The 26,530-nt window shown below is 46.8% G+C and overlaps 1 protein-coding gene across 1 annotated transcript; it reads right to left on the reverse strand.

Annotated features, from left to right (window-relative positions):
• Window positions 1-1,491: 1,491 nt before the first annotated feature.
• On the reverse strand, window positions 1,492-17,720 carry CLDN16 (claudin 16). Its single transcript, XM_075098965.1, has 6 exons — window positions 17,314-17,720; window positions 12,642-15,562; window positions 7,861-7,963; window positions 7,436-7,600; window positions 6,144-6,335; window positions 1,492-5,801 (listed from the first exon to the last, which is right to left on the reverse strand). Exons 2-6 carry the CDS (start codon window positions 12,753-12,755, stop codon window positions 5,662-5,664), a joined length of 714 nt encoding a protein of 237 aa, XP_074955066.1. The 5' UTR covers window positions 12,756-15,562; window positions 17,314-17,720; the 3' UTR covers window positions 1,492-5,661.
• Window positions 17,721-26,530: the final 8,810 nt, after the last annotated feature.

The raw sequence follows: 26,530 nt of genomic DNA on the forward strand, positions 1-26,530 counted from the left end.
TTCATGTAGAGTTGCTTAGGTGGGGGCATAAACTGACTGTGCTGCTGGCTTGGGGTGGGGAAGGAGAGTACTCTGAGAGGGAGCTCAGCAGGCACTGCCCTGGTCCTTGGCTTCCTGATCACTGAAAGAGAGAAAAGGATGGGTTCCTTCTTTCTACAACTATATTTGGGATGGCCCCACCAACCTACCACTGCCTACGAAAGCTGCTTCTCCCATCCTGCCCCCTTACTCCCAGGTGCTGCAGAATAGGCAAGGTTTCTCCAGACTTGTGTTCCCATTCTTACAAAAGCAGAGATTTTGCCTACTATCTTTTGCTTTTGTAAGCGCTCAGCCCTTAATGAGGGCAGTTATGCAATTTGGCTGACATTTCCAGAGTTATAAGGAAATACGAACCATTTCTTTATAATTCATCAACTTGGTCCACCTTGGAAAAGCCTTCGCTCTGCTGTGGACCTCTGGCTGTCACTTATCCTCTGCCTTTATACTTTCTGCTGACTTTGAGAAGAAATGGCAAACTGCTCTAGAAAAACCCAGAAAACACTAGAAGGCGGATGTATTTGTGGGGGAACTTCTTGTCAGTAAGCATTGACAGGGTGAAACAGGAGCAGGGTAGAGGAGCTAATTGCTTGGTGACCATCTAGAAGCAAAAGACAAAGGGAGTGTCTTAAGGCACATGGCTGGAGTTTCACCTCCACACAGCAAGAGCTGAATAATGAAGTCATAAACTGGTTCTCGGGCAAAGTAGAGCAAAACTAAAGGCGGCTGAGTCATAAGAGGGGATAGGTCAGGGCTGCCAGGAGGATCGCACACAGAAGATGGGAAAATAATAGAAATGCTCATTAATCTGTTTTTTATTGTCATCTGAAAGCCCTGGATTATGGGCTAAAGGCTTTGTTCAGGGAGGAAGAGGATGAGGCCGGGGACAGATGCTAGCTCTCTTCGGGTCACTAGATGGCACAATTCTGGCTCTTTCCTTTCTCGGTCAAAGGCATCTGGCAGCAGGGACCCAAGAGCTACGCGGGGAAAATTATTCTCTGCTCCCTGTAACAGTGCTTGGACAGGGTATTTCGGTCATTAATCGCTTATCCACAATATTTAACAGACGCAGAAGAGCAAACTGTGGGGGTCCAGCCCCAGCTGAGAAAGAAAACCTTGCTTTCTTGGTGGAATTTTACTTTTCTCCCTTGGAAAGTTTATAAAAAGACTATAAGCAGATGTGTCTAAAGTGGGGATAAAGTCTACAGCTGTCAAAGAGCCGTTCCTGTAGGTGTGCACTGGGGTCTGTAGCTACCAGCAAAGGTCTGGGCAGCCTCCGAAATCACACTCCATTTTCCCAAGGGCTGGTCCTGTTTTTGCCACTGCCTTTTCTGTGTCCTTGCAGGAGAGCAGTGATTTCCCTCACAAGACTCAGAGCAGCTCACCTGGCAAATCACCTTTCTGGGCAAAACTTGGACGGGGGTTAGAGAAACACAACACTTGAAGGCAACCGCATTTATTATATTTCACTGATGTTACAATATGTAAGGAAAACAGAATTCTGAAGTAATGTTCTTATCTACTGAAAATAATTGTTCAGATCTGCTGAATTCACACTAAAATCACATTACAGTGTGTGTGAAATGGTGGGAAATCCATATTTTGGGAAATATTCATGCAGCTGCAATAGGAGATAGTCTATTTCACAAGGTCACAATAAGAGTGAGTCCTAATCACAACCAGAGCTATTAAGAGCCCTTACGAACAAGGCTGATCGAGGTAGTGAGAGGACAAAATACTGCACTCAGAAAAGGACAGCCATTGCAGATATCATTGTTTTATTATCTCTCTCACCTGTGTATATCAAAATGGGAAATCAATACATGTGAGGTATGAAAGGCATGAAATCAACTTAGCAAAGAGTTTACCTACCAGACTTTGCTATTTTCCATTACCTGCAAACTGCGGGATCCCTGGCAGACTGTACCGAGCTGTGTGCTGTCAGTGGAAAGGGCAATGGGGAGTCCCAGGTTCAAGAAGACACCACAGGGTGTATACAGCAGGGAGGAAACATGGGAGTCCCAGCTCTCAGCTAAGTCCCTGACTCTGCCTATACCCTGGGAAATGAAGCAACAAGACTGAGATCCTCAAACACAAAAAAATACTCCTTGGAAGTTAGTTAAAATCTGGAGACACTTAAAAGGCTGTTGGCACTGAAGGATTAAATGTTGGGCCTCAGCTGGAAATTGCATCTGAGCAAAGAGCCTTGGTAAGCCATTAATGTCCATCAGGAAAGCAGTCAGTCTATTGTCACTCCTAGCAAGCTGCTGCTGAATGGGATGTAGGTAGGTATTAAGGAAATACCTTAACATCTGAGCTCACCTGCAACGCCTTTAGCCGTAGGGACTGGCTGTGATTTTGAAAGAAAAAGTAAGTCCTGGGTACTTTCTGGGCGGTTTCTTGCTAATGAATATCAACCAAACTAAAACAGATCCACATTGTGGCATGGTAATGAGCTAATGAGGAGTGAATACTGCAGTCATGAAACCAGAGTCAGAACTAAATCAAACCGTGAATTAATAATTAAATATTAACAACTGATCAAAACATCAGATAGACTGTCAGCAGGATTTGAATAATGAAGCAATGCAACATTGGACTGGTTGTTACAAAGCATTAACTCGGCAGACCTAAGGCTTTCTGTGACCTTTTTCTGGCCCTCTTGTGCAGGAGGTAGATCCTCAAAAGCTATTGTAGAGTACAGCTAGAACAGAAGCATGGTTAAAGAATTAACGTTTATTCTACCTAGATAGTGAAGAGGATAAAAGCTTACAAGTTTATGCAAGATTCTTTGTATACATGGATGTTTAAGGATGATGCAACCTGAGTGAAGGTAGTAGTTGGGGTATATGTGTGCCTTATTTGTGTACCACCAGCAGGAGCACAGGGCTCGAGGGACTAATGAGACCAGTCTGCTATATTCACCCCTGGCCAGGGCATACAGGTTTAATCCCAAAGTGTCCACTGAGCCACTGCTTGGTGTGCCCATGCGCGGTAAGTCACAAAGCACCTCCCACCACCTTCAAACAAGCTGAAGACCATTAGAACAAAGGCCGAGAAGTCTCCTCAACTACAGCTTACGGGAGAAAAAGAACAGGAGAAATCAGTGGTCTGAGATCTGCAGCTACACCTGCATTAGCAGGCAATTCCAGGCTATTTCTCCTTTGCTGAACAAGAAATAAATCTTCCCAGCAAGCCTCAGAAAGCTGTAGAAAACATCAGCAAGAGGCTGGCGAGTGTCCCTGAGTGCTAGTGGTGAAGGCTAATACACTGGCTGCATAGTCTAGGAAGGATTTGATTCAGCATTTTGGTCCACGTGATGATGTCTTTGCTCAGAACCTCCTCCTGGGGAGAGTCTCTGCACTGGGTGAGTCAGGCTGGTGCAGTCCAGGGCAGTGGGGCACCTCTCCTCCCTCGGGGAGGCTAGGGCAGCATTAACCTCCCTGGGGAAGATCAGGGGCAAAGGCATCCAAGCGGTGGCAGAGCACAGCTCTGCCTCTGCAGCAGATTCACCCTCCCTCTCCTTCCTGGCATGTCCCTGAAGGAGCAGGGGAGCAGAGGCACAGCCCAGGAAGCAGACCCAGAGCTTCCCTCCCCCAGCACAGCATACCAGCTCCAGCTCTTCCACCCCAAAAGTCCCACAGCAAATACACGTTTCTGACATGACTGTGAAAAAGTTTAAAAATAATAATAAAAAAAAAGCTCTGGATGTGGCCTTGCCTCATCAGTTTCCTTTAAAAACAGGCAGAAATTCCTATCACCTCCAGATCTCTTTGTGCATTCTTGGTATAGTCTGCGATTCCATAACATTGCTCATAACTCTTGCACTCCTCATCTCTCAGGACTTTGTAAAAAAGCCTCCATCACTTCTCCTACTGTGTTTACATCTGTTCAACATAGCTCATCTGTTGGCAATAAGTTGCTTTCAGTTTGGCTAACATAAACACCTGCCAACCAAAGCAGGTGAACACTGCAGGCACAAAGCCTCTCTCACCTGGGCAACAGCGCTGCCACAAGGGCTCTTCTGAGATGGTTGAAGTATGGTCTGAGCCTTGTGGAGGTGCTTGGGCCCAGAGCAAAGCCATATGGACCTGCTGTTGTCCCATCTGTCCCAGGGCCTGAGTGTTATTTGATTAGGATCCATGTCAGGATTGGTTATGTTTTACCCTTGCTGGTCAGTTCTGTGCTGCAGCACAAGATGATGCTTCCAGGATAATCCATGAGAGGACTCAGCCCCTCATCCTCCAGCATATGGGCTACCAGAGGTGCTCTTTGGGACACAGCCCACTTCATCTACAGCCATCCCATCTCCCTCTGGCCCTCATAACATAAGACTTCACTTCATGTTGCCTGTGGGGAGGAAGGGAGCTTCTCCATCCAGCTTCCCCATGGAGCAGTCAGTGGAAGAAGCCTGACTCTGGTGGAACCTCAGTACCCATGGCTGTACACACCCTCCTGATGCTCCGCTGTTGTTTCTCCATTCCCCCGAACAGGTATATCTCTGTGCCGAGAACCTTTTCTCAACCCCTTGTGCCCATGACCATATGGTGTGGTGCCCATGGTAGAAAGGACTGGATCTGGGCAGTTCCTACCAAGCGTAAGAAAACTGTGTCTTGGCTTCTCTTTCCTTCAAAGGCATGGAAGGGGCTGTCAGCACTTTTGCATCCATCCTTAGGGAATGTGTTAAGCCACACTGGGCTTTTTCACCAATACTAGTGAAGACATGGCTGATGGTCTAGTCTCACCCAGCCTATGGCAGCCTGGATTGCAGGAGGGGATGGCAGTCCTGAACTGGATTTAAATATCTTTTGGTAGAAAGGGACAATAGATTTTACTATCTTTTATCCTAGTTTCTAGCTGGTATAGACAAGGCACAAGGTCATGCACAAGGTCAGATCTTGGATCATCACTCACTTTGTCCAGGCAAAATTTTTACTAAGCAGAAATAAACTGGCAATTTCCAGATCTCAGTGAGTCTGGAGCATCTGTAACATACATTTTAACACTTGCTGAGAAGGACCTGTGTTTTGCAGTGAAGAATGCACCAGAATTTGCAGTGTTTCCTCAGTGCAGAGGTTCATGGGCCAAAGAGAGGGCCAGGCATTTAACACAGCTCTTTATCTTCTGCTGAACTCTCTAGCTGCCTTTAAGAGGAGCAGACCTCCATGCTGGGTGCACAGGGTCCAGAAGTTGGCCAGATGATCAGTCCCTCTCTTCGCCTATATTTTCTGCTTTATACACTCTGTCAACACATTGCCAGATCCATCTTATGGTTTGGGGATCTTCATTCAGAACACAGGGGTCTGGTCCAGGAGTGGCTGGTTTATCTCACTCATACCAATAGTATTGGGCCAAATGCTGAAAGAGTTTTTGTTGGTTATTTCAGTCCATGCTTATGCAAGTGGCCTCAGCACTCAAGACAACAGGATTCCCTAAGGCAAGATCTTCTCAGAGATTACTTTCTTGAAGGAAGGTTTTTTTGAAGCTCTCGTAATGCAAACATTGTAGCATACAGTACATCCTTGAAGTTTAACTTTGCAGCTGTATGACAACCACAGGAACTTGGGTCTCTGTACAATCCACTAAAATAAAAGTAGAGCTCTTTCTGGAGCGCTTACCTCCTCCTCACACTCTTGTGTCCACTGCATACATTTTGGCAGTAGCTGTTTGCGAGGACGGCAAGTGCACGTTTGTTACAATTGTCCCAGCTGAGGAATAGCCTTTCCTGAAGGAGTAAGCAGAGTGGAGTCTTCCAGAGCTGGTCTCTGTGAGGCACAGGGAGAGAAATAAGCTCTGCTAATGACTGCTTGATGACTTTCAGCTGCAAAGCCTCAAAATGCAGAGAAAGCAGCACTCCAGGATATGACATAATAACACATTTTATGTCATACTTACACCTCAGCTCCCACCTGAAGACCTTGATGTGTTTTCTAGAGCTGCTGAAATAACACCATTCCCATTTTACAGCTGAAGGTATTGCTACTGGGGATGAGCAGACATCCTGAAAGATGTCACTGAAGGACTTTCCCCACCCTGTGTACCTGTAGCATGCCCCAAGCAATGACTCTCTCTCTGAACTGTGTTTCAGCCCTGCCACAGTTCCTCACCTCTGAAGAGATACACGCAGCAGGTGAGCAGGGCCCCGGATAAGAAACAGCCAAGTGACCCCGCCATGCCGAGCCAGCACGACCAGCCAAACTTGTACTGGATGCCCAGAAACACATTGTGGAAGACCAGAGAGGAGCGCTCCACGTAGACATCAACAGCATACCACACCGAGCCGGTAATGCCTGGGACACCTGCAGGACAGGAGGGAGGTGCCACACAGAGCTCCCAGATGGACCACAAGGAGATCACAAACACAAAATCTGGAGCTATAGCCTGCTGCCTGCTGGGTCAGACTTTAGGATGGGAAGACCTTCCTTGGACGGCAGGTTTTGGCCCCTGTTCAGTCGCAGCCTGGTCACTTTGGTGGATTCACCCTGGCTCCTACTGCTATCAGCTGGAGCACTGTCAGGCAGAGGCTGTGCCTCGCCGCTTGGCACTCACACACACCATCAGCGCCGGGCGGCAGCACTCAGGTTTCTGCAGCATAAGGCAGAAAGCCCCTCCCTTCTCAGCTTGTTTAACAGCCTGTTGTAAAGTTGCTTTGAGAAATTAATTCTCTAGTCTGTTTTGACTTTCAGAACTTTGACAGTGTTTTTCAGACAAACTTTGGGAGGTGAATGGAGGATGTTTAAAAGAACCTCTGGAAGTGTTTTACATGTGCTCCCAGTGGCTGGAGTGAGTATTGTGTTAAATCTGCTTATGCTGAAGGGGAGGTAGATGCTCAATATTGGCATAAAGTAAAATGAAATTACTTGGTACCTAGTTGGCCATCTATTTATTTTGCATTTAAAATTCTCCCACTGACTGTAACAACAAAGTACCTCAGTCAGTCGGGAATTTATCACCTAGGAAGGACAGATGTGTTATTATGCTTTTATTAGAGATCAGCCGCAGAGATTTCAGGCTAAGTGACTTGCCCAAGGTCACACAATCTGTGTCAGAGCCAGGAACCGAACCAGGATGCCAGGACTTTCTAGTCCTTCAGCAATTAAGTCCCTTTGCCTTATCAACAACACTGACTTCTTCATAGTAAAACAGAAGTAAATGGAAGTCAGTCAACTCAGAGCCAAGTCACCGGGTCAATACATGAAAAGAAAGCAGATAAAATCAACTATGTGCTGTTAGGGGAAGGCAGTGAACAGAGGAAGCTATATCAGATAAATAAAGATCCTTCCCCATGTTTACCCTCTAGAAAATCACCAGCTCCTCTCCCCAGAATAAGAGAAGGTTTTAAAGCCTCCCCTCATTGCTAAAGGGTGTTCTGCAGGGTGGGGGCACATTAGACAAATACCTGCAATGAGCAATGTAACTCCAGACACCAGGCAGATGCGCAGCTTGATCAGCGGCTCATCGGGAAGGAATTTCACACAGTCCAGTCCCAGGACAAGGAAGAGAAATCCAAATCCTGCCAGGATATCTGCTGTGATCATCATGGCTCGGGTCAGCACCAGCTTCACTGCAGGACAAAAGCAGATCTTTCTAGTGCACAAGGAATGGAAAAGCGGGTGGGTAATGGGGTCAGATCCCATGGGAACATTTTCTTCTAGGGTGAAGTTTTGTCCAAGATCCCCTGGGAGTAATACCTCACTGAGAAAAGAAACATGGCTCTAATATGTACGTGCACCAAATTATCTGTCACTAAGTAGAACAGATGCTCTTTTTGTCTACACTCAGGTGCCCCTACCACGTGTAGGAACATCTTTGACTCTTACATACCAGGGTGCTCGGCGAAGATGGAGTCATACTCATCGCAAGTTTGGATCCCGTCAAAAACATTTGTGACACATTCCCACCACAGGCCACGGCATTTTGTACTCACCTGTGAGTTGAGAAGAGAAAGAAGACGGTAAGTTAATATACGCACCAACACAGCAGATGGTCAGTTAGGCACTTAAACAGAAATGCTGGTCCCGTTACATCGATGGCAAACTAGAGTTGTTCAGTTTGAAGAAGAAAAAAAGAAGCAGGATGGAGAAAAAGGACAATGTTTCTTGTGTCCCTACTAATGGTTTAAAATCAGGACAAAAGTAATTCAGACTAGACATTAGGAAAAAAACCCTTCCTATTGGTACAGATAAAAATTCTGAAGGAAATTTCTGGGAGGAGCTGGGGGGTGGCTGATGGGCGAGATCTAAGAGCAGGTTTGATCACTCCTTTCCAAATGCTTGTCTAGGCTGAGTTGGGCAGGGCTATGGACCAGACGACCTGAGACTTTGCTGTCAATGCTCCCCTTACATCATCCTCCTGCCAAGAAGGAGCAGCTCAGAGAGAAGCATGACTGGCAGGCCAGGCATTGCACCAGGAGCTGGGAGCCTGCGATGGGAGGTGGCCACGGCGGGATAAAGGAGTGCTTTGTGGCAGAGCTGAGATGTGGATGGGAGCCCCTCTCCAGACGTGTGTGGAGGTCTGCCCCCAAATGGCTTGGCTGTAAACACTGGCTGGAAAATGAGAGGCAGCCAGTACTGATCCTGGCCCTGGGGCTCCAGGTGCGCTGCTGGCTATGGGACCACACGTGCCCAAGACACACTCATTGCTGAGACATCCAGACTCAGCAGACGTTGCAGTAGCATCATGGCTAATCGTCTCCGTTGTCCTGAAGCTGTAGATACCATTCCCAGCCCAGCCTTTCATAAATCACTTTAATATAGGAGGTATTTTCATTACCAATGCAAATATGGCAACAAGCACCTCTAAAACATTCCTGGAATTGCTCATACAAGGAGCGGAGTTAATGTCAGTGCAGCTTTGGACTCCAGCCTGCCCCGCTGCTGCCAGCAACACCCACTGCAGTTAATGGACAGAGAAACTCTCCCAGGAAATGGGTTTCATGCAGGGAAAGGGGACCAGGCTTGCTTGGATGATGCAATAAATTAATTTCTCTTGCACTGTGGAAACCACAAAGCAGAAAATAATGTATCTCAGCCATTTAACAAAGTCTCATTCAGAATGTATTGAAGACCACAGTCAACTGCAATACTTTCCCCACAACAGAGTGTCTGAGCTAGCCCGTACATCTCTGTGATAGTGCACTAGGGATAAAAGGTGAACAAAAATTGCTCACTACTTCAGACCAGCAAAAAAGATACTGCTTATATATGAATGAAAACAATCTACTTTTTTTTTTTCATGAAAATGAAAGCTACTTACAATTCCTGAGAATTTCAGGGCAGGTTTAATGAAAAATATCACCAAAAAACAAGAAGCAATGCTGGAAAACCTGGTTTCATTGATTCTGTGTTTTTCAAGAGAACAGTGTCATATAGACCAATTTTCCATGTTTATATTAGATGTAAGTTTTTACCATGGCCCTCTTAATCCAGCTGCAGCTCCTCTCTGTCTTAACTCACCATCGTTCAGGCTGTGCTTGCAATTAGCATATTTTTATTAAATTACATTTTGTTCTACTTGTATTTATATAATTTCATGTTCCAAACCACTGTAGGCTTATTCATACTACTCTGTATTCAACAAATACTCTCAGTTACTTCCTTACTTTCTCACATTAGTATTGTTTTTCAAATCTTATAAGCAGCATCTTCATCTAAATTATTTATAAAGAGCCTAACAGGATTCCAGGCTTTGTCAGCCTCCAAGCAAAACAGAGGTCTTAAGGTGCAACAGTTGTGATCATGGTCTAGCTTGTGAAACAACCATCTTCCTAGACTAGAAAAAACTTGATAAATGCTTTGTGTTTCTTGGGATGTTTCAGTTGTCACCTACTCCTGCTAGTGCTGAACATGAGCAGATGCAGGGATCAGCCCATCTCTATGCAGCACGTGCACAGCCAGGGATAAATGTCTCATTGCCTGGTGCAGGAGTGATGGGAACAGACATCGGAGGGTGGGACCTGTGGCTGGCCTGAGCCACTGCTGAGCTATTTGGGTTTCTGTTATCTTAACTTTCTTGGCCATTCCTTGCTCCCCTCTGCTTTGTGCACCGTTTGTCCTTCCGGTTGTTAACCTGTTCCCAAACCACCCTTGCACAGACCCTCAGGCACATGGGAACTCGCTGCTGTAAATGGGAGAGGGGTCAGGGCCGGCTATCCTATGGCTGGACTAATGCACCATGTTGGTAGCACTAATTGCCCGTCACCTCTTTCCCCCCCATAGCAAACCTGCTCCAGCTTCCCTGGGCCCAGCTAAGGACTCCCCAATAAGCTGAGCATCACAGCCAAACTCCTCATCTCCCACTTTGATTATGAAACTCATTGCCACGACCTGCTTTCGCTAACACAAGTATGCATGTGAAACATAAACTGCTTAATGACTGTAATATATATATATAATTATATCCTGTGCATAATGTATCATTAATATTAAAATAATTCTAATACAGAAAAATGACAGAACAAGCACACACTTCCCCTTCTGGGGAAAGCACAGAGGCCAAACATGAGTGATGTTAGTCACAGTGTTTTACTGCAGTGTAAAAAGATGCCAACTTACAATGATTACAAGCTCAGCATGAGAGTAAAACAGCCAGTGTTTACAGTAGTGGTAATATTTTAAATCTGCCTGCAACAGGGAGGGACTGTGTACACAATACTGTGCTTGTTGGGAAGCAGATTATGAATTTTTCCAGCACAAACTACTGCAAAAATTGACCCAGGCTTGTCTTGATGCTCACACAGAATGCACCAGCTTAAACCACTTTCTGTGTTGCCATAACCTGGTTGTTTCTGAAGCGGAGACAAAGGGCTGTGAGAGCTGAGCAATGGCTGGGTCCCCCACAGCACCTACAGAGGCAACAGCTCCAGCACTCCCTGGTGTCCTTCTCTCAGGCTGCTCCTCCCCAATGGGACCATAGTGAGGGCTTCCTCCTTCCCAGTTGCTGGGGCCAAGGTCAAAGCCAGGTGACTATGCTGAATGATGCAGTTCCTTTCCCCTGAAATCAAAAGTTGCCTGAATTACCCTTTTTCTAGCTGAAAACAGGAGTCATTGTGGACTCCAGGTCTTTCTGGCCATGGACAGTTTACTTACATTCCCATATTTAGAGAGGCAGTGAGTCATTAGGGCCATTAAGGAGATCAGTCGGTCAGGTATTAAGGCTGGGGGCCTTTTTCTCCATTATTTAGTATTCACACTCAGAGCAGGAATGTGAGAGTAGTGGCTGCTAATGACCAAACTGGGTGTTAATGGAGCACTTGGTGACAGCCCAGCACAGGTGCCTTTGTGCAGAGAAGACAAGGTTACACAGCCTCAGGGAACGGGCTGGTTCTTTCCTGGACTCACTTTACCCAGGAACTGGGTTTTCCTCTTCTGATTTTATAGGAAATGATGGCACAATCTGGGATCCATTTGGCTTTTCTGAGCGTGCTGATATCTTCTGCTGATTCCAGGCAATTCACAGCTTCCTGAAATGACTCTAAAATATCTCCCAAATTAAGATGATAAATGAAGAGTGATATTCCAGCCAGTATCTGTGGGTGCACACTGGTTTCCCTGCAAATAGGCTCACTGAGCAGACACATTGACCATCAGCAACCTTACAGCAGTGGATCTATGACCACCTCAGCATCTACAACCACCTTCCAGGGTGGGACTGGCAGTCAGATTGTTGGGATTCCACGTGGAGTAGAGAAAAATGTATTTTTCTTGTAATCACTTTTAGCCTTCTTTCTTCAGATAATTAATCACTTGATGTGCTGAAGCTAAATGTTACATTGAATGCACAGGAGCTCTTCTGGCTTCCTATGCTGGAGAGCAGGTAGAAAGTTTCCTCCTGATATATTCAGCCAAACTCTCTGTCTTGGAAGGTGTTTCACCTTCACTGCATAAAGTATTCGGTCCACCAGAGAGCAGATTCCCTCACTGTGGACCTGCAGCCTTTAAATATAAGAAAGTGCTGGCTGGTTGCTCTGGAGAGAAAAATACAAACTTGCAGTCCTAAATGCTGGAGAAATGGTGATGGTTTGGGATGTGGAGTCTCTGGGGCACAGCTTGCACATATGTGGCATTCTGCACCCTTGGTGTTTGCAGTTTTCTTTTGCCAATTCTTTTCTCTAACGTAAGAGCGCTAATGTCTGCACAAGTTCAGGAAGATATTTTTGAGTGCAGGATTTGACGCCAGTCCCCATGCTCCCCCATAAAATTTTCCTAGCTCAATGGCTATTAAGGAAAAGATGTGAAAAGCACAGGTGTACGTGCTGGACTTTTTACACCAAGAAGTCTGACCTACAAAATTAGGAACATCTCCAAAATATCCATGCAGGCTGGAGATGTAGGACAACCATAGCCAAGTTCATGCACATTTAAACCTAGAGCCTGTAGACTTTTCCTGAACTTAGTGAGAGCAGAGTCTGGATAATAAGTCTGGCAGAGAGAACTACACAAAATACCACTTTTCCCCTGTCCTTGACAGAGTAATTAATTTCATTTTCATCCACTTTCATACAGCATAACATGGAAAAAGTATATGAGAGTGGAGCAATGATGCTGGGAATCAAACTCTAGGACACATTTGTTTTGGTGATAAGGCTCTCCGCACCCTGATCTTACCTCCAGGGAATCATCAGCATTCACCATCCAGCAGTCTGTCCAGGTAGATGCTATCAAAAACCCAGTAGAGAAAAAAGCAAAAAAACAGCCCACATACTGGAGGAAAAACCTCATGCCAGCAGGTGCTCAGCACATCCAGGGGGGTAAGAAAAACAGTGCCCAGCCCTTGTTCTTAAAGCTAGGGTAGAGACAGAGCCTCAGCGTCCCAGGTCACTGCCACTCTCTTCCAGTGACCATGAACAGTGGGAACTTCTCACTTCTGCAGATGCCATCTGTTAGTGATGGCTGCAGGAGCAACACTCACCTGTAACGGGGATGGGAGGAGGGCGAGAGTGCCCACGGGAGCTGCTGCAGCCAATCCGCCCTGCACAGTTAAAGCTCTTGTCATGCCTGGCTGAAGAGAAATGGGGTTGTGCAGAAGTGGCATGCAGGCAATGGAGTTCTAGACTTGCAAGGAAAACAGATATCATTGCAGGTTTTGGCAAAGTAGGAGTTAAAAGAGAATCTAAACTTGTGTTTCAGGGCATAGGTTTTGAGCACTGCTAAGGGACACACAGACGAGCTCTTATGTGCACACACATGTTTATTCCTATACATTGGTTCAAGCCTTAGCAATCAGCAACTATAAAGTGTCTGTGTATATCCCAGGCCCTTTGGTTACCCTGTTGGTCTCTGATGCAGTGACGATCTAGTTCAATGCAGGAATGTCAGGGAAAGGGAAGGGAAAAAGTAGCAGTCATGGATGGGTCTTCAGAGCTAACGCAACCAACCATCCCAGCTCAGATATCGAGTGCTGTATTCTGCATTTAAGCCAAACCTAGATATTTCTCATGCCCTGGACTTCAATGTCTTCATGGCCTGAGTCCAGCACCCATGTGGGAATCTTGAACATTTCCAGTCAGTTGTAGTTTGGGGGATTTTGTTTGGTTGGATTTTGGCTGCTCGCTTGCTGCCATTGCAACTTTCCTGTTTTCCTGCAGGACCCCCTGGGTGAGCAGGGGTCACACAGGGTGCCAGGGACAGAAGGATGGGGCCTCTGTAAAGAGGCTTCTCACTCAACGCCTCCTCTCACGCAGCACTGAGAAACCCAGCAGGGCTCCAGGGCACCTTCCAGGAAAACAAAGGGGGAGAGGGGCTAGAAATTCCTCCCATCCCAAAAGTACGAATGCACAGAAACCATCACATCCTCAGCATCTTTTTTTTTTTTTGAAAAGAGAAACCATAAAAGAGTGGAGACTTGCCTTTGGTGGGGAAGTCTTCAACACAGGGCTGAGGAGCAGGTTCTTGCTCTGCTTTTATCTCTGCTTACAGTCTGCTTTCCTAAACTGATGGGGTCTGTCATCTCAGCTGTCACCTCCAGATGGAGCCAATGGGTACTTTTACAGAACTGCTCAAACCTTGCTTTCTCTGAGATTTCCCTCCAAATACAACAGCAATAAGAAGTTTATTATTCTTACAATATATGACCCGTATAATTCCCATCATAACTTCATGAAGGCGTTTTACTCTCTGAGTTAACAATCTTTTGTCTTGATCCCGGGATCACCCTGTTCCTCAGAGGTCACACCACAGAAAAGCTCCTCAGCACATTGGGAGACACTGGGTAGAGGCTTTAGCTTTTCTGCTCTCTGTTTTCTAATTCCTTTCTTAGAAGCTGACAAGTAAGGAACTTTCCTTCTTCCTTCTCTGCCAGATGCATGTCTTGATATGGTTATGTGGGTATGATGCTTTCTGCTGAGTTGTCTGGCATCCAAGTGTCTATACGAGCCAATAACACCCATGATCTTTACTTTATGGCTTTCTTTGGCAAGGGTAGAGTTGTGTTTCCAACAGTTCTGACCCACAGGGACAGGGCATTGGTCATGCAGGTCCCCTAAAGAATAATGATTTTCATTAGCCACACAGATATAGATTGCATTGATATGAGACAGGTGCTGATAATATGTATCATCTTCCTATGCTTGTCTTACACAGTGTTAATTAACCTGCGGCTGCACCAGTTTTCAAAATAAGGTATCCTAGCCCGTTGTTATTAGTAATAACTCAGAAAAAGTGGTATGGTGGGCTCAGAAAAGCCCTGAAAAATCTGAGAGAACCTTCCACAAACAGAATTAAGTCAATAGAGGCAGCAAGAGCAGTTTTGCCAGCAGAGAATTAGCCAGCAAATGTATTACAGCCATATGGATCTCCCTGCCTTCTCATTCTGTCCTGCACCCAAATACTAGACTCTTTCAGAAAAGATAAGCCCAGATGAGAAGAATGGGGCCGTTTTCCTCATTTGGTGCATGGTGAAAGTGTGCCCAATACAAGCACGACTGAGGTAGAAAGCAAAAATCTCCCCGGGGAACAGCAGGACCATAGCAATAGCCAGAGTGCTGTTTCTCAGCTTTTGTAATGGGCACATCATACTCTGTTCTTCCAGCTGAGCTTATCAGATGTCCACACATCACCCCAAGGAGCAAATTCCACTCAGGGCTGAAGGCAGCATGTCCAGGTGCCAGTGTTGCCTGTGCTTCACTCCATCTCTCCATAGCTGTCATGGCAGTCCCAGCAAAGTCTTGTTTATTTTCTGCATGCTGTCTGAGCTCCATCCACCTCCCTGTGTTCACCCTCCCTGCAGGGCAGGGCAGGTGAGTGACCCTTCCTACAGCAGGATGCCAGCGCTTCCCTGGCCATGAGTCACTGGGGGATGGGAAGTGGCTTCCCACCATCCATTTGCATCTAGCTCAGGTCTCAGGAGCATCCTGGCCTCTGCAGCAGAGCAGGTCAGGATCCTCGTTTTCCCTGGTGTAAGTCTGCTCCAGACCATTCAATGCAATGGAGATGATTTGTGCTTTTCACCTGACAGAGAGGCCAGTCCAGTATCTGGTCCTTCTTTAGGTCCATGTCTCCAAACAGTCCCATGGAAACTGCTGGAGTTACTAGAAAGAATACAAAACTCTTATTCAGTAGAAACTGGCAAGCTACATATTTAATACTCTTTATTTAAAACAAGTCAACATCTTCATGAAGCAAACGCCATAGGAGTTTCTCATCATACTCTGCTTTCCTAGCTTAGCAAAACAGATGTCTCCTCAGCTTTGGAAAACAGCTCTCCCAAAATAACCTCCCAGGATGTCTTTGTATAGCCTAAAACCTGGCTGACATGACTCAATGTAGCTTTCAAATGCATTTGTAGGCTGTACTATATATGCTGACTGTATCTTATTCTCTTGGCTAACTTAACATTTACAATACTTTGACACTAACAAAACGGTATCATGACACTAACAAAATGGTATCATAATACTTAATTATCAAAGCTTGGCCTTGCAGGGCTCTTAAACTGCATGGTATCAATGCAGCATAACTTTGCTAATGTAACAGCCTTATCATCTCTACTACACACTCCCAGCTAAGAGATGAATGTACTACAGGTTGATCGCTTTTATTACTCATTAACACAAGGTGGTCTGTGCTCTCCATTAAAGCCAAGCCATTATGTTACAGAGAGCGATAGAAACTACTGCCAATCTTGGGAGGATCATAGCTGGGTTTCATCCATTTACCTACAAAATTATTCTTGCAGCAACACCTCAATGAGGTCACAGTCCCATGAGCAGGAAAGGGTTGTGTCCTCCCTTTACTTCAACAGTGTCTAATATATAGTGTGGCAGAGGGCCTTGAGCAAGAGGGAAGTGGTGATGCTGCACATTAATGCATGAAATATGGACCTAACTGCAAGCAAGCAAGCAGTCAGTGAGGCAACTGTCGTGTTCAGGGCCAGGGGCTTGCCCAACGGGCACGGATCAGGAGCCAGAGGTGATGGAGATCTTCAGGAGGGGTTTCCCTAAGACTTCCTCTGCTGCTGTGGAAGACTCCATCGGCTTGTCTGCCCAACCCTTCCCTCTCCTCCCTCCTGGTTGTATCTCCTCCATTTTCCTGCTTCATACACCACCATCCATGGCCTCTAAGTGTCTTCATCTCCAGAGCAGTACTCTGGACATGAGATGCAAACACACATGAATTACAGAGCAGTGTGTGTCAGGTGCAATGTACCACTCCAGCCACACTCATATGGTCACTAGGTCACAATCCTAGGAGGTAGCTTGAGTTAGCTTGGTTACCCCAAGGAAAACAGCAAGACTTCTGAGCAACCTGTGACTTTTCAAGCAGGCAATATGTAGGAGTAAAAGAAAATAGGAAAGCAAAGGCATTTCCTAGTAGATATGAGCTTAAAGAATTGGTAAGTAAAAACCCTCTGTGTGTGTCTGTGAGTGTACGGATGGATACTATACACAGAGGTATGATGCTTGCATACAATTTTTTCAATCACTCCAATGCAATAAAAAATAAAATAAGCATTTCAATACAGCCTTTTCAGGCTCTTAAAGTACTGTGCAACTTCTCCTCAGTACAATAAATTTTGGTTTATGGCTGCCTATGAAATCCCACACCTGAGAAGTACGTAATCTCAACGATGTATTACTAACCCCATTTTAGAGCTGGGGAAATCGAGGCACTGACTAAATGCCTTAGATCAGGAGTGAGGAGTCACAGCCCCACTCCTCTTTAACACCGGGACAGCACTCTCTGCATGGGCGTGGTAAGATCCTTATCAGTGAAAACATGCATGACCACTCGGGTTTTCTGAAAGCAGCCACTGAGAACACACAGTGCCGTCGCTACATACCAGATTCACGCAGGCGTGTATAGGCAGAGGAGCTGAGCAGTGGATTAGACACACCTTTTCCTGGCATGCCAGTAGTTCCAGTGAATAGCCCTCGTCCCCAAGCACCCCGGGGGCTGTTGATGCCCTGCTACATCCCGGCGGCGTCATCCTCATCCAAGCGTGTGTTTCCCAGAGTGAGCCTGAACTTTCACGTGCCCTGATGCAAAGGTGATAAAATGCAAGTGAAGCACAATGTCCGCACCACTAATAGCAATTGTGGAGGATGGGAAGGGAGAGCAGGGTGGATATTTAGCTCTTTCCACAGTTCCAGAGAAAAGTAAAGGAAGAAATGTCCCATGGTGCAAGGGGTTTGCATTGTGTCTGTCCTTCAGCGACTGCTTCTCAGAAACTCAGCTCACCTTAGCCTAAGTGAGAGGGGCAGTCATACGTGCGTTTCACCCTGCAGGCTCTCCTGGCTGAAATCCAGCCCCTCTTGCGACTCACTTCACAAGAAATATCCTCTTCAGACCTCTGTGTCCCTCGCTCCTATTCACCACCTACTTATCGGAGAGTCATGAAGTTTGGTAACAGGATGTTTGATCTGCTATAAAAATGCAAGGAGGGCAAGAGCTGAGGCTCTGAAAAAACAGTTGCTGCTGTGATTCACAGCCCATGAGCATGGGACAGTTTTGGGACCTGGTTAGGTGAGTGTGGGTCAGGTTTGGGTATGGGATCTGCAAAGAGTTTCCTTGCAGACCTCTGGGCTGCTACCCTTTTAAAATCAGTGTCTGCTCACCTGCCAGCCACCAGTCCCCTGCCACACACTCGTCGTTCCCTTCTGTTTATTAGCCAGCATCCAAGCTGCACATCGAACGTTGCCCAGAGCTGACACAGAATGACTCCCAGGTCTGCCCCACCCCACCAAGATGCTGTACCTTCTGTGCAGAGCTGGGTTCCAGCAAGGGGGAGAAGCCAACTGAGCCCTGAAGACTCCCACGAGGCTGCTCCATCGCTCCAGCCCTCTCCCTGAGTGGGTAGGGGACAGGGCAGGGATGCCTTTGCCCCTGCTGCTGAGCAAACTAGTGTGAGCAGAGCCCCCTCATGGCTCATGTACACCCCATCACCCTCTGCCTTCACCTTGCAGACAAGGTGTGCTGTAGGCTGGAGGACAAAACCATGGAGGAAGAGGAGGGAGGAAGAGAAAAGACAGCCTAATCCTTGATGGAAACTCCCTGAGGAGCAGGGAGACACGGGCAGAGCTGCAGCCCCAGCCCTGGGCTAGGAGATGACAGTGGGTGACTCCAGCCTCCAGTGCTCATCTCGCTCAAGGCATTTGTATAGGGAGTGTCTTCAGAGGCCTCCTCTCCTCTTCTGTCTCCTGCCCTGCCCTCTCCCCCACATCAGAGTCTCTCTGTGCACTAGGAGAGGAGAGCATGGCATGTCCTTTCCCACTTTCTCCTACTCTGTCCCTAATCTGCCCTGGTGGTTGTGGTTCACATGGGGCTCTGTTTCCCTTTCTGTTCTTTATGGAGATGTGCTGTTCCTCATCTAAGCTCTCCCAAAGGAGACCAGCCCTCCACCTGCTTCTGGCTCAGGCTTGGTTCACGCCTTCTTTGTCAACAGCACAGGGTGTGGGATTACCAATCAGCCATCACCAAATGTGAGTGCTCCCAAATCACCCATCAGCAAAGCCTCTGTGTACATCAGGCTTAAAGAAGAGTTTTCATGAGCAGAGAGACACAGATGTAAGAGAAACACCTCCAGCCTCTGGCCTCCAGCCACATAACTGGGATTTTAAACTCCCTTTACGCATTGAAATATGACCTTGGGTTGCCAATGTGCTCTCCCGGTCCTAATGATAAAGGGTGTGTCAGAAAGTCCAGGGGAGAAGCTCCTTCTCTCCTCCTCTGCCTTGCACACATATGCATGCACAAGCTCTGCTTCCAGTGCAGATGTGTCTTGCACTTAGCAAAGGATTTTCAAGAGTGTCATTCCCATGTAGGTACTCAAATAACTGGCCACATTTAAAGACTTCTTTAAATGTTTGACCCAGCTATGCACTGGAAATCCAGCCATGTATGTCCCAGCAGCAGCTATCCAGTGCTTCAGAAATACCTGGCTCTGATATGAGTGTCTTAAAGGGGACTGAAGCATATTGAATATCAATACTTACAAATCCCATCCTGCCACTCCTCTCATTTTCCAAAGACAGCTATTTATTGGAGGATGGTTGTACAGGGTCAGCATGTCTGTGAGGATGCTGAGCAATTGCTCACCACTTCTGGCCTGTCATAAGATTTCCTACAGGACACTAAACTGTTTATCTTGAATTGTTCAAATATGCAAGTGTAACCCAAATAGGTTAGATTCTGTGAATCCCCAGAGGAATTCCTAGCAATATGTGGAAGGGACTAAGTTCAGGAACCCCAAAAAGGACCTGAAACATCATTTCCTAGCCTTTACATTGCTCCTGAATAGTCTGATCTACAAATCTTGCAGTAGTTTATGGCAGAGCCTTTCTAGGAAGGACCGTGTACCTCTCTATTTTCCCATCTCCGATTATCTGAGGTACCAAAAGGGCTGAGGAAATGGATAGAGGTTGTGGCCTGGGCACAAAAAGGTGAAACATAGCCATACCCTGGGATGGGAATCTTTGAGTAACCTCTAAAATGCTGAATACGGCTTGGGCTTTTCCTTGACATGAAGGTTTCCCCAAAACCAGACTCACAGGTACTTGATCTTGATGGCTTAATTGCTCACTTGGGTGAGCAACATAAATGGTGGTAACTTTGGCTTCATGGAGGTAACTCTGTCTTCACTACTGTCTTACCAGCAGTCCCTGTGGAGGACTTCAGATCAAGTCATTAGGCATCTTCTCTTTTTCCTCCTCCTTATTTGTTTCTTATATCATTCCAATGCCCCCTCATTTCTTAATCTGATTTCAGGAAGAACAACCTGAGGTTCTTACAAAGAGGAAATTTTTCAGTGGTGATCCTGAAGATGATCAGATGCCTGCCAGTCTCAGGAAATTCATTCTATAACTAGGCCATCAAGCTCATACATGAGCACAGGCACCACCCATGACGGAGTCCCTGGTGGAGACTTAGAGAGATATGGGTAGAAATGTGATCCCTGCAATAACTGGTCCCTGGAGAAGTAGGACAAAGACCTCACAGGCATCAGGAACATGGTGAGAGCAAAGAGGATGGATGGATGACAAAGGTTAGGTCTTCACAGAGCCCATTTCCTGGAGGATCTGAGACATGTTTTCCTAACCGATGATATGACATAGACCTACCTTCTACAGAATATTCTATTCTCTCTATTATTTATTCTATAGAGTATCTATAGAGATACTCTACAGAGATACTCTATCCTACAGAGATACCTTCAGCAGGCAGAAGCCAGTTTAATAACTCCCTGCTTTTCCCACCATTACCTCTCTAGTACTGTGAAACTCATTGTTTCCATCAATTTGATTGCATCTGACTTTTTTTTTTCTATCTGGCCTCTGGTACAGAATGTCCAGTGAAAGAACAATCCTAAAATAGAAAAATTGAAAGCAAAATAAATCCTACCATATGGGTCAAATCTCTTGGCCTCCATGGGACGGGTTTTGTGCCATGGAATCTCTATCAGAGCTTCCAGTATCACTTTGGAAAAACAACACGTGAGTGGCCAAATGCAGGACCACCCTTATTTCTTCAGCAGCATGCTGCCTTGCACAGACAAGCCCGGCAATCTGAGAGCTGTGGGTAATGACACACATGGTGCAGCTTTATACATGCCAAAAACGCTTGTTTACAGACGGGAATGATTTCAGTGTTTTGGGGCATTCTGAGGGATAGTCTCGGGCCTCATGGTCATTTGTGGGTTGCTGATTCAGGAGAGGAGGAAAAACAAAGGCAACAGGTGAAAACCAAGAAGCTGAGGAGGAGACACAATCCCTTGCAGAGCCCCATCAGAGGGTGGTTTAGAGCAGAAGCCAGGAGTTCAGCCAGCCTCCAGTCTCATGCAACTTCAGTAAGTTACATATAAGCACATTTTAACTACAGCCAGATGAAATCCATCATGTGAAGAGTAGAGTGAAACTACTCCCAAAACTGTAGCTTTATTACAGCTGGTGAAGAAACATGAATGTTTGAATGACTGCAAGAAGAGGGTTGATTATTAGCTTGGTTTATCTCCAGCAGATTAGGAATTCCAGGTCATGTCTGCTGACCAAACACAGAGAATTTTATGGTGTTTCTGACCCCCCCAACATCTGAGAAGGAATAATTCATACAGCCCATTTAAAATCCAACTTTCACAATATATTCCCTGTGTGTAGTCAGTAACAAAAAAAGTCCAGTCAGTCCCTCTAACTGATGCTCCCTCCACTAACCAAAAAATTCAGTTCCAAAGAGGAAATCTGAACTTTCCTCCTGGAAATTGAGATTTCAATCTGGGTATGCAGGAGAAAGCTCCAGTTTTAGTCCTGGTTGGTATCCTGTTGCCTTTTAGGCAATGAGTCATTTGGAGCAGGTCTTGTCCAACAACCTTTTTTAAAACTTTGTAGTGAATCGCAGTCCTGCAATAGTGAGCGGCTGATGAAGGGTTAAGTTTTCTTTGTACTGCTGTGATCTGCAGCTTTGCAAGCTGTGATCTTTGGCTGCTTCAGCTGCTACCATGGTCAAACACAACGTCTGCCCCTCACTGCAGACTGGGTTGGACACAATCCCTGACTAATCCCAGGGAAGATTTGCAGCTGTCTTCGATCCTCCTGACATCTGGGTAAAGACATCTGGGTGCTGCCTGCAAAACAGTGCTTGGAGCTAAGGTTCAGCACAGGTGCTTTTCCTGGATGGACAGGGGAGTAAGTGGGAGAAGCAAAAGCAGCCTGCAGATAAACAACAACGTAATTTTAAGGGTTTTTTTCAAGACAATGTAAACCAGAGCTAAATGCATGTGGTCCCATCAGTCCACCCTTTTTTCCCGAGAGCCCTGGGACACCAAATGCAACAGCAAGTCATAAGCTTCAAAAGAAACAAGCCATTGTACTTTCCTATGAAACACAGAGTTAACCTGCAAAACTCCTTGCTGCAGGATGCTGCAAGTGTCAGAAGTTTCAAAAAACAGCCAAATTTATGACTCAAAAATCCATTGAGCAAAATTAAAGTTAAGAGTACCGGTACTAGCTCAGGATAAATTCAGGGTGGGCTGCAACACATTTTGGGTTAGTGTCACTATGTGCTTGTGTCGTTCCCTGGCTCTACAACTGGCTGCCACCAGAAACAGTGGGCTGGGCTGATGTTGCCTGCCCATTCCCATTTTCTGGTCCAGATGTGGAGCTTGCATCTTCAATCTGAAACTAGGATTGTGCAGCTGTGCCTCCTCTTCACACCTGCCCCTACTTATAATAACTTATAACCAGAATGAGATGTTTCCCCCTAATACATCAGTTTTAGCTCAAGGATTAATTCAGGGCAGCCCAAGAGCCAGCATTAGGGGATGCCACAAGAGAGGATCACACACAACTCTGTGCTCTCCAAACACAGGCATTGCACAGAGAGACCTTCCCCAAGAAATGTTTAAGAGAAGAGGAAACCAGGCGGCTCACCTGCAAGTCCTGGCAAGCATTAAAATCTTGTTTTTGCCAGAAAAGGAAACAGGTATTGTTTACTACCCACAGAGCACAAATCTCTGCTGAGTACGGAGGTGGGGCTGCTCCCCTGAGTAACAACAGCCCAAGGAGCAACATGACCAAGGTGTTAAAACATTTGCTCAGTGCAGCAAGGACTGTTATACATGAGGATAAACTCTATGAACAATTAGAGGAGTCTGTCTACCTGCAGACTAAAGCATCCCAGTTTGATTTCAGTAACTGTCTATAAACATTCCGCTTCTCACTTGATCCTGCTTTTGTAAAGGCCAAAAAATGAAGACTCACATGTTTACTTATGAACAGGCCAGTCACTAAGGACTGTCAGTCCTGGAATACCTTTAGCCTAGAGAATACAGAAGAGATTGCAACATCTTGGCTAAACCCAGGTCTTTCAGCTGAGATTAACGATCTGAAAGAATGGTATTTCCCCAAAAGTCAGGTATTAAAAATAGGCAAAAATAGAGTGAAAGCTCTCTGGGACTTCCAGCGAAAAAAAGAATCTTAGGCAGAGGAGGAAAGGCAGTGATTATTGAGTAAAGAGGGGGTTTATTTTGCCCATTGAACCAGTGCAGAAAATCATCTCAAGAAAAGAAGATATTTCATGTCTCAAAGAAAGGAAGGAAGTCCAGAACAGGAGACTTGATGATCCTAGGGATGCTGTAAAACTCTCAGCAAATTCCAGAGTGCTGAGAACACTGATGAGCGATGAAGGGGAAAAGCAGTTTCAGTGTTTATCTTGCTCTGTAAGTTCCTTGTGATGTCCACAGAAGGATTTGCTGGGTTTTGAAATCTTTCATGAAACGTGAGTAACGAGTATCAACTTCAAATTGTCCCTGGAAAGCAAAATATTAATTGGGTGTTTATGAAGCTGGGACTCCAGGCATGAGGTGTTTATAGGGGTTGTCAGGGGCGTTCAATGGTCGAAAGACGTGAGCAACTTGTCTACAAGCTCTCACTTCCACAAAGCAAGAGGCAAGCACAGAACTTGTGCCTAGAAAGCATGCCCAAAGGCACAGGGAAGAGCCTGTGCTGTAGCCTACGTGGACTATGGGAGGTCCAAGAGCACATCAGTATATCTCAGTATTGCCTTAATGGCCATATATTCACCCAGTAACACTGCCCAGTGCAACACCCATTGGGGACAGAAGAGCAATGGCATGGCTGCAGAGCCCCTCAGGAACACACCCTAAGGCCAGCCTTTCCCAAGTACAGGGTGTGCATGGTTCGCAGTCCTTCCAACCACCAGCAGCATGATCAGAGTGCTACATCATACAGCACTTGCCTGCATGCCTGCTACATGCATCTCCTCAAGACCACTCTTGATGTCCCTCCCAGTGCAAGTACAGTCAGATCATTGTCACCCAGGACTCCTCCCTGTACTTTCCTAGAAGGTTCAATAGAAAGCCCAAGTCCTTCCCACACAAAACATCTGTTCCCCCTCCTGGCTGCTCGGAGCCTGTAGCAAAAGGATCTAAAGTTACTAAAAGCATCTTTAGAACTTGTACCCCTGTCCAGAGCTGACCTTACACTGCAGGAATCAGCAAGGAGCTACCTGATCCGTCTGGGGGGTGGCAGGAGGATCAGGAGAGGGGTGAGTCAGTTCAGCGCTCTGAAGCACCTGGGAACACTGCACATTCCTTTGCAGATGGACATTATCAGACTGATATGACTACCCAGACATCAATGATCAAATCCAGACACTCCTAACTCTGCTCTCCTCAGGTTCGCGTGGGTTCCTGCCCTGCCTCTTTGTCAGGCAAGGAATTGTTCCTCCCAGGGACCAGCTCCAACATCCAGCACCACCCTGGGAGCTTCTCTACTCCCTGTAGCAGAGTTCTTGATGAATACGCAGAGGCATGCATCTACTTTGTTATCTCTGCATAGTCAAAGAAAACTTTGCTGCTTTCCTCTTCTTCATTTCCAAAGCTATAAAACTGGGGCTTATAGAGACGCAGGAAAACACCATTTCTTCAGCTGCAGATTCACAGCTCCCTAATTCTTTTGCAAGTGAAAAAGGACACACTAGAAAAGTTTGCTACCACGTAACTAGGATGGATTTTGTCACACCAGCGCTGCTGCCTGGATGTTGGTGTCCGACAGCTGCAAGTGTTTTCAGAGCAGACCAGCCTTGCTTTGTCTCTGCTCGGTGTGGTGAGATTGCAGTTGCTTTTCTCCCCTTTGACCCCCCTGGCATTGCGCAGAACTGGTCAGGTAATCACGAGTCTGTTTGTTTGTCTGTTTGCAAATCTCAGGAAGCAGCTCCAGCAAAATCTCCTAAGTCATCAGAATGCAGCAAACCACGGTGTCAAAACAATACAACCCCATCCCTACCTCCAGCAGGACCTTTATTAGTAATCGTAACCTGTTTATCTCAGAGCCTGGGATTACAGCAGGTCCAGGCTGGACGTCCCCTGCATCCAGCCCTGTGGTGGCAAGCAGGCGGCACCACCCAGACCATGCTGTGTGCTCCCTGGGGCCTCTGAAGGAGACAGTACTTCCTCACTCCACCTATTCTGAGTCCAGGTCTGTCAATATTCAGTATTCACGTAGGAGAAAGGGAAACTACAGTTACTGGACAAATACACACCCGAGAAAGATGACACTCCTTCCTGGTCTGTAATCCCCTTATTCAATAAACCTCAGTAAGTCACTGAAGCATTCAAAAACCGAAATTTCTCCTTTAGGAGAGACCCAGTCATTCAAAGATCTACAGCACATCGTCCTTATTAAAATGGTAGATTAAAAAGTTTTAATTTAGGGTCCTGGCAGCATTTGTATGTGGGTGATGAGTGTTTGCTCAGCTGCCTCTTTGAAACCCCTTCAAAATCATAGTACTGATAATTTCCATGGCTTCTCTATAGGTTCCTCTGCAGCAGTTTATTCCCGCGTGTGCTGCGTGCCGGGGAAGCCGAGCAGCGAGTCTGCCAGGCAGGAAAAGTCCCCCTGCCCTTGCCGTGTAGTGGCGGGACTGGGGTGGGCCAGGGCAGGTGGGTCACACAGACACCAGCAGGACGAGCGGGATGGCACAGCCCCGTCTCTGTCTCCACCTTTCCCGTCGGAGGCGCTGGCTCAGGGAGGGTATCTTCACCGAAAAGGAGTTTATAGCTCCGGCTGTTAAAGGACAGCAACGGGCAGCAAGACCAAGGAAGGCGAATGTGTTGGTAGACCCACAAGCACAACCAGAGGTGCCAAAACCTCCGTGGGTGCCAAAGCATCGCCTGGCACGCCCGGTGGGGGACAAAAAGGACAGTCCCTCCAGCCCTTTCTCCAGAGGCAGTGAGGGGGAGGGTGGGCCCCAGGAGCTGTGAGTCAGTGCGAAACCCTGAGAGAGGGCGTCACTCCCGGGGAGCGGGGGGGCATTTTGATGCCCCTTCACCCCGGGGGTGTCGCCATCCCCCCCTGACGCCGCTCCCCATGGAGGAAGGGGCGGGGGGGGGGGGAGGGCAGCAGCCAGGGCGGCTCCCCCGACTTCACCGCGGAGGAAGGCGGGGGGGTGCGTGGGGCCCCGTCCCACCGCGTAAAACCCCGCGGGGCGGGGCGGGGGCGGGGCCGCCAGGGGGCGCCCTTTGCGCGGCTTTAAAAACTGCGCGGGGC

The sequence above is a fragment of the Phalacrocorax aristotelis genome, chromosome 7 (genome assembly GCF_949628215.1).
Source record: "Phalacrocorax aristotelis chromosome 7, bGulAri2.1, whole genome shotgun sequence".
NCBI classification, from domain to species: domain Eukaryota; kingdom Metazoa; phylum Chordata; class Aves; order Suliformes; family Phalacrocoracidae; genus Phalacrocorax; species Phalacrocorax aristotelis.